General features: G+C 40.3%; 1 protein-coding gene across 3 annotated transcripts in view; it reads right to left on the bottom strand.

The window, feature by feature from the left end:
* Positions 1–13,597, bottom strand: part of APAF1 (apoptotic peptidase activating factor 1) — an 84,014-nt gene that overhangs the window by 4,206 nt on the left and 66,211 nt on the right. For all 3 annotated transcript variants that reach the window (XM_043440163.1, XM_043440161.1, XM_043440162.1), the window contains 4 exons: positions 12,880–12,999; positions 12,439–12,564; positions 7,250–7,375; positions 5,350–5,496 (listed from right to left, as the gene is read on the bottom strand). In XM_043440163.1, the coding sequence (XP_043296098.1) occupies positions 5,350–5,496; positions 7,250–7,375; positions 12,439–12,564; positions 12,880–12,999 (519 nt within the window). The remainder of the gene's footprint in view (positions 1–5,349; positions 5,497–7,249; positions 7,376–12,438; positions 12,565–12,879; positions 13,000–13,597) is intronic.

The raw sequence follows: 13,597 nt of genomic DNA, 5'->3' as shown, positions 1-13,597 counted from the left end.
GTGAAACTAAATTTGCTCTAGGAAATAAATTTTCTTTAGAAATAGCAGGTAGAGGAAAGGATACATTGGGGATTGGGGACTAAAAGGTACAAACTACTATATATAAAATAGATAAGCAACAAGGACCTACTGTTAGAGCACAGAGAACTATATTCAATATCTATATTATAAATATATACATAACTGAATCATGTTGCTGCACAACTGAAACCCTAAATCAACTATACCTTGCTTTTTTAAAAACAGAAAAAACAGCAACCACTTACTCAGGGCACACCGTGTGCCACCACATACACGTACTTCACCTGTATTAACTCCCTTACCCTCCCAACCCTGTGAGGCAGGCATTATTATTATACCGACTTTACAGATGAGGAATCATCTATGCAAGATCACAAAGCTAGTGGCAGAGCGAGGCTCTGAATTCAAGCAGTCTTCCCCAAGGCTCATTCTCCTGAACTTCATACTCTGTTGCCTCTAAGTCATGGCAAACCTGTACTTATCACCATGTATTTAATATTTCAAATCAACCCTTCTCCTCACGAGTATAACTTTCTGTGGATTTCCTGCCTTTCTAACAGGATGTACTCTGTGGTATAACGCAAGTAAATGACATTATTTTTAACTTATAAATAGGAATAACTTTAAAAGTTAAGAGCTTTTTAGCTACTGGATACACACTTTATCTTACTGACATTCAATTTATATAGCTTGGGTTATAAACAGACTCAAAAGGCCTATTTTCTTGGATACTAGCAGCTATTCCTTTTTACTTGCTTTGTGCTTTTGGATAGTCTCATTAACATGCTGGGTAGATGTAGGCTGGACTGTATCACAATCAGTTTAACCATGCTGGTAACCAAACCAGAAGAAAGAATAGCCTGACTGTCACTGAAATATACAGACTGAATACACAGGCTGTAGGTTCTTTCACGCTCAAGACCTAACTCTACAGACGCTGATTCGCTGTTTATCTTGTGCTTCTCTAGGAACGCTGGCTATCTAGTCACTGATCTCTATTCTATCTTGTAAGCCAGACTCACAATTCTGTGATAGTCTTCTATGGGGCCCAGAGCATCAAAAGACAGGGTCTCTAGAAGCTCAATGTCAAAGCTGAGCAGTTAAATTTTTCAGCAGTTAATACAGCTGAAGACTCCCAGCTTCCAACACAAAAACAGCAATGCTGCTCCCCTAAGAATTATCCTTGGAGCAGTTTATCTCTACACTCAAGGAGGACAGGGGCTGTCAGTATCGCAGTCCCCCAGTAACTAACGAAAGGTGTGCCTTTCCTTTGCTGTGGCCGTTTGGTCGGCGAGTCACGTCCGTGGCCCCACGGGCCTTTGTTTAGGCACAGGCTAACGAAACACCTTGTGAACTGCAGTGTACTCTCAGTGTGAACTTGCAAAACGGATCACAACACACACCCTCTCACAGAGCTAAAACCGCCCTCGGACTTCTCTTTTTCACAAGCTAGAGTATTCATTAAATAAAACTGCATTTATATAGGTGCCATGTATCCAAAAACTCCAATTCAGTCATTCAAATATTTTTGAACATCTATACTGAGCTGATGTTCAAATTACACCACAATTGCACCCATTTCACATGGTAGCAAATGCTCAAAATTCTCCAAGCGAAGTTTCAACAGTACATGAACGAAGAAATTCCAGATGTTCAAGCTGAATTTAGAAAAGGCAGAGGAACCAGAGATCAAATGGCCAACATCCGTTGGATCATAAAAAAAAGCAAGTGAATTCCAGAAAAACAATTATTTCTGTTTCATTGACTACACTAAAGCCTTTGACTGCATGGATCATAACAAACTGGAAAATTCTTAAAGAGATGGGAATACCAGACCACCTTACCTGCCTCCTGAAAAATCGATATACAGGTCAAGAAGCAACAGTTAGAACCAGACATGGAACAACAGACTGGTTCCAAATTAGGCAAGGAGTACGTCAAGGCTGTATGTTTTCACCCTGATTATTTAACTGATAAGCAGAATACTTCATGCAAAATGCCAGACTGGATGAAGCACAAGCTGGACTCAAGACTGCTGGGAGAAATATCAATAACCTCAGATATGCAGATGACACCACCCTTATGGCAGAAAGAGAAGAGGAACTAAAGAGTCTCTTGATTAAAGTGAAACAGGAAGAGTACAAAGCTGGCTTAACAAGGTGAAAAGACAGCCTTCAGAATGGGAGAAAATAACAGCAAACGAAGCAACAGACAAAGGATTAATCTCAAAAATATACAAGCAACTCCTGCAGCTCAATTCCAGAAAAATAAATGACCCAATCAAAAAATGGGCCAAAGAACTAAACAGACATTTCTCCAAAGAAGACATACAGATGGCTAACAAACACATGAAAAGATGCTCAACATCACTCATTATTAGAGAAATGCAAATCAAAACCACAATGAGGTACCATTACACGCCAGTCAGAATGGCTGCTATCCAAAACTCTACAAGCAATAAATGCTGGAGAGGGTGTGGAGAAAAGGGAACCCTCTTACACTGTTGGTGGGAATGCAAACTAGTACAGCCACTATGGAGAACAGTGTGGAGATTTCTTAAAAAACTGGAAATAGAACTGCCATATGACCCAGCAATCCCACTTCTGGGCATACACACTGAGGAAACCAGATCTGAAAGAGACACGTGCACCCCAATGTTCATCGCAGCACTGTTTATAACAGCCAGGACATGGAAGCAACCTAGATGCCCATCAGCAGACGAATGGATAAGGAAGCTGTGGTACATATACACCATGGAATATTACTCAGCCATTAAAAAGAATTCATTTGAATCAGTTCTAATGAGATGGATGAAACTGGAGCTCATTATACAGAGTGAAGTAAGCCAGAAAGATAAAGACTAATATGTATACTAATGCATATATATGGAATTTAAAAAGATGATAACGATAACCCTATATGCAAAACAGAAAAAGAGACACAGATGTACAGAACAGACTTTTGGACTCTGTGGGAGAAGGCGAGGGTGGGATGTTCTGAGAGAATAGCACTGAAACAAGTATACTATCAAGAGTGAAACAGATCACCAGCCCAGGATGGATGCATGAGACAAGTGCTCACGGCTGGTGCACTGGGAAGACTCAGAGGGATGGGATAGGGAGGGAGGTGGGAGAGGGGATGGGGAACACATGTAAATCCATGGCTGATTCATGTTAATGTATGGCAAAAACCACTACAATATTGTAAAGTAATTAGCCTCCAACTAATAAAAATAAATGGAAAAAAAAAAAAGAAAAAGCTGGCTTAAAACTCAACATTCAGAAAACTAAGATCATGACATCCGGTCCCATCACTTCATGGCAAACAGCAAGCAGATGGGGAAACAACGGAAACAGTGAGATAATTTATTCTTTTGAGCTCCAAAATCACTGCAGATGGTGACTGCAGCCATGAAATTGAAAGACGCTTGCTCCCTGGAAGAAAAGCTATAACCAACCTAGACAGTATATTAAAAAGCAGAGACATTATCTTGCAACAAAGGTCCGTCTAGTCAAAGCTATAGTTTTCCATTAGTCATGTATGGATGTTGAGAGTTGGGCCATAAAGAAGGCTGAGCGCTGATGAACTGATGCTTTTGAACTGTGGTGTTGGAGAAAACTCTTGAGAGTCCCCTGGACTGCAAGGATATCAAACCAGTCAATCCTAAAGGAAATCAGTATTGAATATTCATTGGAAGGACTGATGCTGAAGCTCCAATACTCTGGCCACCTGATGCAAAGAGCTGATTCATTAGAAGAGACCTTGATGCTGGGAAAGATTGAAGGCAGGAGGAGAAGGGGATGACAGACGATGAGATGGTTGGATGGCATCACCGACTCAATGGACATGAGTTTGAACAAGCTCCAGGAGCTGGTGAAGGACAGGGAAGCCTGGCGTGCTGCAGTCCATGGGGTCGCAGAGTCAGACACGACTGAGGACTGAACAACACCACCACCACTGTAACAAGGGGCCTCCCTGGCAGCTCAGCGGCTTCTGCATGCTGAGAAGGGATAGGCTACAGATTCCCATATTTCTGGGCTTCCTGGGTGGCTCAGATGGTAAAGAATCCACCGGCCACTCAGGAGATCTGGGTTTGATCCCTGGGTTGGGAAGATCCCCTGGAGAAGGGAATGGCAACTCACTCCAGTATTCTTGCCCGGAGAACCCCATGGACAGAGGAGCCTGGCGGGCTACAGAACATGGGGTCGCAAAGAGTCAGACATGACTGAGCGATGAAGCACAGCACATACTGTACTAGACAATTAGAATCATCTCCTACCCTTGAACGTTTTCAGGAAGAAAAAACAGTATCACGAGATCTAATTCAGTAGCGTTCTACGTTAAGCAATCAGTACAACATACAGTACCATCTTCAAACCCCTTTTACACGTCAACCGCTACTCCAAAGGCTCAGCCCCAGCATCCCTCCCCAGGAGCCCTCTGTCCTCTCCTTTGTGCTTCCAATCTTCTTCTGCAGACATGTCCTAGAGCCCCTCTTACACTTAAGAGACTTTATTTACTGTCTGTTTCCCCCAAAGACTGTCAACCACCTAAGCAAGAACCAAGTTTTAAACACTGTCCCACACAGGAGAGTCAGCAGACAGTGGCACTTAGTACACTCTTAGTGAGGGGATGGACCAAAAGATGCAAGCACCAAAAAACAACCCTGAGGCACCACAGCATACTCGACAGTGGCCTCAGTATTTACTAATACTAGGTTCACATAAGCAAATGTACTAAGCGATTTTAGGACATTCACAACCTCTATGAACATCACTTTCCTCACCTACAAACCAAAGATGATAAAATTTAAGTCTCACAAGCTGGCTACAAAGATGATGTAAGTAAAGCATTTTCTAAACTATAAAGCAATATGCTGCTGTTGCTATTTTTATTACTACTACTATAATAGTATAATAATATTATCACTATTTTTATTATTGTTACTACTACTATTACCACTAATACTTAAGAAAATTTCACGAATAAAAATAATTTTTAAAGACTTTCAACCAACACAGTTCACAATTAGCAAAGCAGGAAATCAAATCCAGTTAAACACCCTACTTTCTAGTCATTCTGATCATCTAAGACTTGTATGGGGTGGTATGAGAGCTCTGGTCTGAGAAGATCCCTAACACTGTCATCAGAACTTCCGAAAGACCTGAGAAAAGCAGCCTTGCAAATCATCACCCAAAACAGGGTAACAGTAACTGCCCCTCCTTTCTGATGGGTTGTATGAGGCCCAACCGAGACACAGGATGTGAAAATAGCTTGGAAAGTAGGGTATAGACTGCTCTTTTCCCTTAGTCTTTGAGAATCCCTCACCTTGAGATATCCTCCAGCAGAAACAAGCATTTTGGTGTCTGGAGAAAAGCAAAGGTCGGTCACCCAGCCTCCATGAGTAGTAGCTCCTTCTTCTACTGAAATTGGAGCACACAAATGAAGAAGCTCACCGTTTGAGACATTCCATATCTACAAAAGTGATACACAGTTCATTAGCAGGGTTACTCAGAAGTTTTATATCTATCACATCTGGAACATATTTGGAAATTTTTCTTAAAAATATAATTACAATTCGGTGATACCTTAGTAATTTTTTAAATTCCATTCTTTTTCAAATTAAAAACAATAAATATAATTAAAATGCATTACTTGTGATATTTATCTTTATCTTTAATCCAAAAAAATATAACAAAAGGACTTAAGAGTGACTAATTATAAAACTGCGACTCTTTCACTGAATAAAAGAGTATGATAGGAGAAGCAGGGAATAAATAAAAAAGGCCTAATAAATTAAACTACCTCAAAAGAACAAAGAATTCTAGTTTAGGATCTAGAATAATGACAGATACTATACAAACACCTTAAGTATACATATTTTAAACAGTAAGTCCAGTAAGGTTTTTTTTATATACATATGTATAATTTTTGATACTTTATATGTATAAAATAAGGAAGCAAACATATAAACATTCACTAAGATTATTTTACTGAACTTCTATAAACAACCTAATTACTAAAAGATACTATTTCCATTTACTTCCAGTGATATTTAATATATGAGCAGTACTCTAATTTTTCAAAGAAATTACACATCAGAATAAGAAAAATAGAGGCATAAACAGCAAAAGAAAATAATTAAAATCATCATTTGTAAATATCTCCCTGGGAAATCCAAGAGAATCAAATGGAAAACTGATTAGAAAGAATTCAGTAAGACAGCTAGATATAAGATATATATAAAAAATTAACTGCTTTCCTGTATTTTTAAAAAATAAAGTGGAAAAACAAATTTTTTTAATGTACTAAAGAAAATTTTTTGAATAGCACTTAAAGAGAGACAATTTTTACCTTTAGGGCTTTCTGGAAAATGAAACACTGCCTCATAACCAATAAAGAGGTCCTTTCATCCAGAGATGAGGACTCAGAGCAAACCCAATGTTCCCAAAGCAGCCTTGCTCCTTCAGTGGGTGTGATATTTGTGAGAATGGCATAGAGATTACTTAGTTGATTACTTAGTTCTTAAGCAAGAGAATCTTATTTTCCTGGCAGGCCTATCTGATAATGCCTCTGTTCCAGCAAACTGCATAATGTCTCACTCTTCTGCACTATATACCTATTCCTTGCATTTTAATTTCTCTTTCATGAAAAAAAAAAAGACTCTCCTTAATTATACTGGTTACCAAAGCATCCCAATGTCCAATCATTTTCAACCACCCAGTGCTTCTAATACAACCAGCAGCAAATAGCCCCATGAGAACAGCAACAGGCCCCATCTAAATGTTGACTATTTAATGGGTACAGTGCTAGAGAGACCTTTCAGTGCAGAAAACAGCAAAATTGCAATTCATTTATAATCTAGATAACAATTTACAAAAATTATTCTCCTCAAATTCTGCCACTAAAAACAATTTTTGGTTCAGATCCAAGAATTAGGATGAGTCATTATTCTCAAGCTAACAGCAGAGAGCCAACCGCAAATAACTAGGGCATCCGCCTTCTCACATACATAGGAAACGCTTCTAACTCTAAAACGAATTCTTTTCTGCAGTGGAGTGCAGCTGTGAACACAACGTGCACGGGAAACAGAACAAAGCGTGCCTCATCCAACCAGGACCCCACAGCCTGTGCTTCCCTGTTACATTAACAGAGGGCCCCGATGCGGTACAGAGGACCAGCCACAGCAGTAAGAAAAACAGTGCTTTCACGTCAGCAAACACCCTACCCTGATTTCTCCATTGTCGTCTCCAGTCGCCAACAGGGCACTGTCCACAGAGAAGGAAGAGCAGCGCACACAGCCTTTGTGGCCTCTCAATTCATGAAGAGGAGAAAGGAGTTCAAAACGCCAAATCTGGAAGGCAATTCAGATTGTTTAAGAATCTTGAAATAAGCACCTACAAACCCTGCCTTGAGTGCTGTGTGTGTTAGTTGCTCGGTCTGACTCTGCAACCCCAAAGACTGTAGCCTGCCAGGCTCCTCTATCCATGGACTTCTCCAGGCAATAAAGGAGTGGGTTGCCATTCCCTTCTCTAGGGGATCTTCCAGACCCAGGGACTGAACCTAGGTCTCTCGCATTGCAGATTCTTTACTGGCTAGTTAGCCATAAATTCAATCATACGAAGTTCTAATATTCAGCAGTTCATAGCCTTTTATGAGAGGCCCAAATGCAAACTAGCAACCTTGATAATATTTTAGTTTCTCTTTAATTATTCAAGTAAACTTCAGCATAAGGATCAAAGTCACAGTTTCCTTAAGTTCTTTAGACTCAGAAGGAAGAACAGCAAACTGGTCTACAGAGTGAAGCAGACTTGAGTGGAGTCCTGGCTCCACAATTTATTAGTTCCTTGGCCTAGGACAACTACATGAGCTTCTCTGGCTTCAGTTTCTTTATGTGTATGATGGGAATAGTAGCACCTGTAGAGTGAAAATTAAATGAGATAATAGAGACTGAAATTCCTAGGTTAATCCCCATCAGTTCAGTCCAGTCACTCAGTCATGTCCAACTCTTTGTGACTCCATGGACTGCAGCATACCAGGCCCCCCTGTCCATCACCAACTCCTGGAGTTTACTCAAACTCATCTCCATTGAGTCAGTAATGCCATCCAACCATCTCATCCTTTGTCATCCCCTTCTCCTCCTGCCTCCAATCTTTCCCAGCATCAGGGGTCTTTTCCAATAAGTCAGCTCTTCGCATCAGGTGGCCAAAGGATTGGAGTTTCAGCTTCAACATCAATCCTTCCAATGAACACTCAGGACTGATCTCCTTGCAGTCAAGGGACTCTCAAGTCTTCTCCAACACCACAGTTCAAAAGCATCAATTCTTCAATGCTCAGCTTTCTTTACAGTCCAACTCTCACATCCATACATGACTGCTGGAAAAACCATAGGCTTGACAAGACGGACCTCTGTTGGCAATGTCTCTGTTTTTTAATATGCTGTCTAGGTTGGTCATAACTTTTCTTCCAAGGAGCAAATGTCTTTGATTTCATTGCTGCAGTCACCATCTGCAGTGATTCTGGAGCCCAAAAAAATAAAGTCTGCCACTGTTTCCACATCTATTTCCCATGAAGTGATGGGACCAGATGCCATCATCTTAAGTTTTCTGAATGTTGAGCTTTAAGCCAACTTTTTCACTTTCCTCTTCCACTTGCATCAACAGGTTCTTTAGTTCTTCTTCACTTTCTGCCATAAAGGTGGTATGATCTGCATATCCAAGGTTATTGATATTTCTCCCCGCAATCTTGATTCCAGAGTGTGCTTCATCCAGCCAAGCATTTCTCATGATGTATTCTGCATATAAGTTAAATAAAAGCAGGGTGACAATATACAGCCGAGATGTACTCCTTTCCTGATTTGGAACCAGTCTGTTGTTTCATGTCCAATTCTAACTGTTGCTTCCTGACTGCATACAGATTTCTCAAGAGGCAGGTCAGGTGGTCTGGTATTCCCATCTCTTGAATTTTCCACAGTTTGTCATGATCCACACAGTCAAAGGCTTTGGCACAGTCAATAAAGCAGAAGTAGATGTTTTTCTGGAACTCTCTTGCTTTTTCAATGATCCACATTTGATCTCTGGTTCCTCTGCCTTTTCTAAATCCAGCTTGGACATCAAGAAGTTCTCAGTTCACGCATTGCTGAAGCCTGGCTTGGAGAATTTTGAGCATTACTTTACTAGTGTGTGAGATGCGTGCAATTGTGCAGTAGTTTGAGCATTCTTCGGCATTGCCTTTCTTTGGGACTGAAATGAAAACTGACCTTTTCTAGTCCTGTGGCCACTGCTGAGTTTTCCAAATTTGCTGGCATATTGAGTGAAGCACTTTCACAGCATCATCTTTTAGGATTTGGAATAGCTCAACTGGAATTCCATCACCTCCACTAGATTTGTTCGTAGTGATGCTTCCTAAGGTCCACTTGACTTTGCATTCCAGCATGTCTGGCTCGAGGTGAGTGATCACAACATCGTGATTATCTGGGTCATGAAGACCTTTTTTTGTATAGTTTTTCTGTGTATTCTTGCCACCTCTTCTTAATATCTTCTGTTTCTGTTAGGTCCATACTGTTTCTGTCCTTTATTGTGCCCATCTTTGCATGAATGCTCCCTTGGTATCTCTAATTTTCTTGAAGAGATCTCTAATCTTTCCTATTCTATTGTTTTCCTCTATTTCTTTGCACTGATCCCTGAGGAAGGCTTTCTTATCTCTCCTTGCTATTCTTTGGAAGTCTGCATTCAAATGGGTATATCTTTCCTTTTCTCCTTTGCCTTTCAAATCTCTTCTTTTCAAAGCTGTTTGTAAGGCCTCCTGAGACAACCATTTTGCATTTTTGCATTTCTTTTTCTTGGGGATGGTCTTGATCACTGCCTCCTGTACAATGTCACGAAACTCCATCCATAGTTCATCAGGTCCTCTGTCTATCAGAACTAATTCCTTGAATCTAGTTCTCACTTCCACTGTATAATTGTAATGGATTTGATGAAGGTCATAATCTGAATGGTTTAGTGGTTTTCCCTACTTTCTTCAATTTAAGCCTGCATTTGGCAATAAGGAGTTCACGATGTGAGCCACAATCAGCTCCCAGTCCTGTTTTTGCTGACTGTATAGAGCTTCTCCATCTTTGACTGCAAAGAATATAATCAATCTGATTTCGGTGTTGACCATCTGGGGATGTCCATGTGTAGAGTCTTCTCTGGTGTTGTTGGAAGAGGGTGTTTGCTATGACCCGTGGGTTCTCTTGGCAAAACTCTATTAGCCTTTGCCCTGCTTCATTCTGTACTCCAAGGCCAAATTTGCCTGTTACTCCAGGTGTTTCCTGACCTCCTACTTTTGCATTCCAGTCCCCTATAATGAAAAGGACATCTTTTTTGGGTGTTAGTTTTAGAAGGTCTTTTAGGTCTTCATTCATAGAACCGTTCAACTTCAGCTTCTTCAGCATTACTGGTCAGGGCATAAACTTGGATTACTGTGATATTGAATGGTTTGCCTTGGAAATGAACAGAGATCATTCTGCCCTTTTTGTGACTGCATCCAAGTACTGCATTTTGGACTCTTGTTGACTATGATGGCTACTGCATTTCTTATAAGGGATTCTTGCCCACAGCAGTAGATACAACAGTCATCTGAGTTAAATTCACCCATTCCAGTCCGTTTTAGTTTACTGATTCCTAGAATGTCAACATTCACTCTTGCCATCTCCTGTTTGACCACTTCCAATTTGCCTTGATTCATGGACCTAACATTCCAGGTTCCTATGCAATATTGCTCTTTACAGCATCTGACTTTGCTTCTATCACCAGTCCCATTCACAAGTGGGTGTTGTTTTTGCTTTGGCTCCATCCCTTCATTCTTTCTGGAGTTATTTCTCCACTGTTCTCCATTAGCATATTGGGCACCTACCAACCTGGAGAGTTCAACTTTCAGTGTCCTCTATCTTTTTGCCTTTTCATATTGTTCATGGGGTTCTCAAGGCAAGAATACTGAAGTGGTTTGCCATTCCCTTCTCCACTGGACATTTGTCAGAACTCTCCACCATGACCCTACTATAATCCCTATACCAACATACTATCTTGGCAGAAAGATGCTGTTCTTTTCCTTCCAATATTCTCCCTGGTGGTTCTGTCATCACCATTTAACAAGCACATATTGAAAACATGTTACAGACACTGAGCAAAGAACTGGTAGTACAAAGATAACCAGATTCAGTCCCTGTCCTTGAAAAGTTTCTAGTTTAATCATAAATGGCTGAGTGAACAGTGGTATGAAGTAAATGATTAACATGAGAATATGTAATAGGAACACTGAAGGCAGAGCAGCTAATCCTGCCTAAGGGCCAGGAAAGTGATCACTGAAGAATTGACCTCAAATGCTGGTCTAAAAGAATGAGTCAGGATGCATTGAGATAAAAAAGGATAAAAGGTCAAGTTGAGCCAAAGATAACAGTGCACAAAAAGGTGGAAGTAGAAGTAGTCTGGCACAGAGGGAACAATTTAGCAGAAAGAGAGAGAGATGGGCTAAGAATATGGGCTTGTAAACCATCAAGTCTCAGAGGAGCTTCAACAGGGCACTTGGGCAGCAGCAGGGAAGATAAACTGGAGGAGGCGCAGACCAGTGGCAGGTCCACCAATAAAAGAGGAGAGCCCGGTCTTAGGGTAGGGAAAAGGAAGAGAATAAGGATCCAAGAGACACTGAGTAGTAATCAATAGAACACAGAAGACAGGAGAGTCCCAGGCAATTCCAAGGTTTATAGTTTGGAAAGATGGACAGATAGCAATGCCATTAACAAAGATGAAGAAAAAAGAACAGGATGGAGTCATCAGTGTCCCCAAGCAGGCAGCATCATTTCACTGGAATATGATTTTCAGAAGCATCAATTTACATTGATTACAAAAAATTTAACTGTGGGTGTACAATTAAATGTAAATCTCTTTCAATACTTTTTATTCCTATAATATGCAGTAGATGCTGCCTTTGATTACTAACAGACAAAAATATATCAGTAAAGGAGAAATCAAAAGTCCTCAATGTCACTCACTTAACATATTTGGTACAAACTAAATGCCAATGGTCATCCTCCAAAAATTCACAAGAGACAAACATCCAGACAGAATATTATTTTTCTCTTTTACACATTAGTTAGCATTTGTCACTCAGTCATGTCCAACTCTTTGCAAACCCATGGACTACAGCCCACCAGGCTTCTGTGCCTATGAAATTCGCCAGGTAAGAATACTGGAGTGGATAACCATTCCCTTCTCCAGAGGATCTTCCCAACCCAGGAATCAAACCCAGGTCTCCTACACTGCAGATGGATTCTTTACCATCTGAGCCACCAGGGAAGTATTTTACACATTAGTTGGACTCAGAATGCATAACCAACACCCAAGTTTTAAGCATGCACCTTTCACCCCATTGACCTACCTTTGCAGTCTTGTCAGCAGAGGTAGAAGAAAACTTAGTAGCATCAGAGGAAATATCACAAGAAAGAACTGTGTCCTGGTGACACACGAAGTCTTTTTCTAGTCTTCTGGTAATAATATTCCATACCTTCAAAGAAAAACTCAGAAGTTGACACTTTTCAGAACATTTTTGTATTGCTGAGCATAATCAGCCAGAAGAGAGCTATAAAACAAGAGCTTTAGGTACACTGGTTGTTCTAACCTCTTTAAGAGCCTTTTAGTACAAATGTTCATAGACACACAGCAGATGTAGATGACTGCAATAAACAAAAAACAGGCATTTCTACTTTAGAAATTTAAAAATTTAAGTATTTACGTATCAGCCATCTGCTTTTGGCTGTCACTATATAATCAATACAACAGTAGAATATTTCTTAGCAAAGAAACATCTGTTACAAATTACCTTTACTGTTCCATCAAATGACCAGGAAAGCAGTCTTGAATTTTTCAAGAGTCTAAAGTCTTTCACTGTTTCCTGGTGGGCTTGGAGAAAGAAAGGGTCCTCTGATTGCCAATTCCATATCTGAATATCAAAGAAGTAAGTCTGTTATAACCCTTTTCTGAAAATACCCCATTAGAAGGGTAGGGGAGAAGCACTCCCTTGTCCAAAGTCTTTCATCTGCATGGCACTTCAGTAAAATATAGATGGGAACCAAATAATAATATGGTATCCCCATTTTACAGAGAAAGAAGAGAAAAGCTAGAGTTAATTAACTTGAATAAGGGCAAAATAAAATACTTTTCCTCCTAAATAAAATTTGTTTCCTTCAGTTGCTTGGAGAGCAGTTAATTATATCAGAAGATAGAGAAAAGTCACAACATGCCAGTGAGCTCACCATCTGATTAAATTTTCCAAAGAAAATTATCCCAATTACATATTCACAGATTTCTGAACCTCACAGGCTAGGCCAAGCCCTGATTCCAGCTCAACTGAAACTACTGAATCCTACTGGTCCTGCTGCCTGGGAAAGTCCACTGACCAGAGCAGCTTCAAACCAGGTCGTGGAATTTCTGAGCTTCGGATATCTTAGCTAGCCCCCAATACAATCTTCAAAATGACAAGTGATACTGTAGATTATTTTTCACATGGCATTCCAGGAATAACTCCTCAGATACAAGGG

Source organism: Cervus canadensis, chromosome 21, assembly GCF_019320065.1.
Source record: "Cervus canadensis isolate Bull #8, Minnesota chromosome 21, ASM1932006v1, whole genome shotgun sequence".
NCBI lineage: Eukaryota > Metazoa > Chordata > Mammalia > Artiodactyla > Cervidae > Cervus > Cervus canadensis.
Note: the sequence above shows the minus strand (reverse complement) of the source record. Positions and strands in the feature narration are given on the sequence as shown.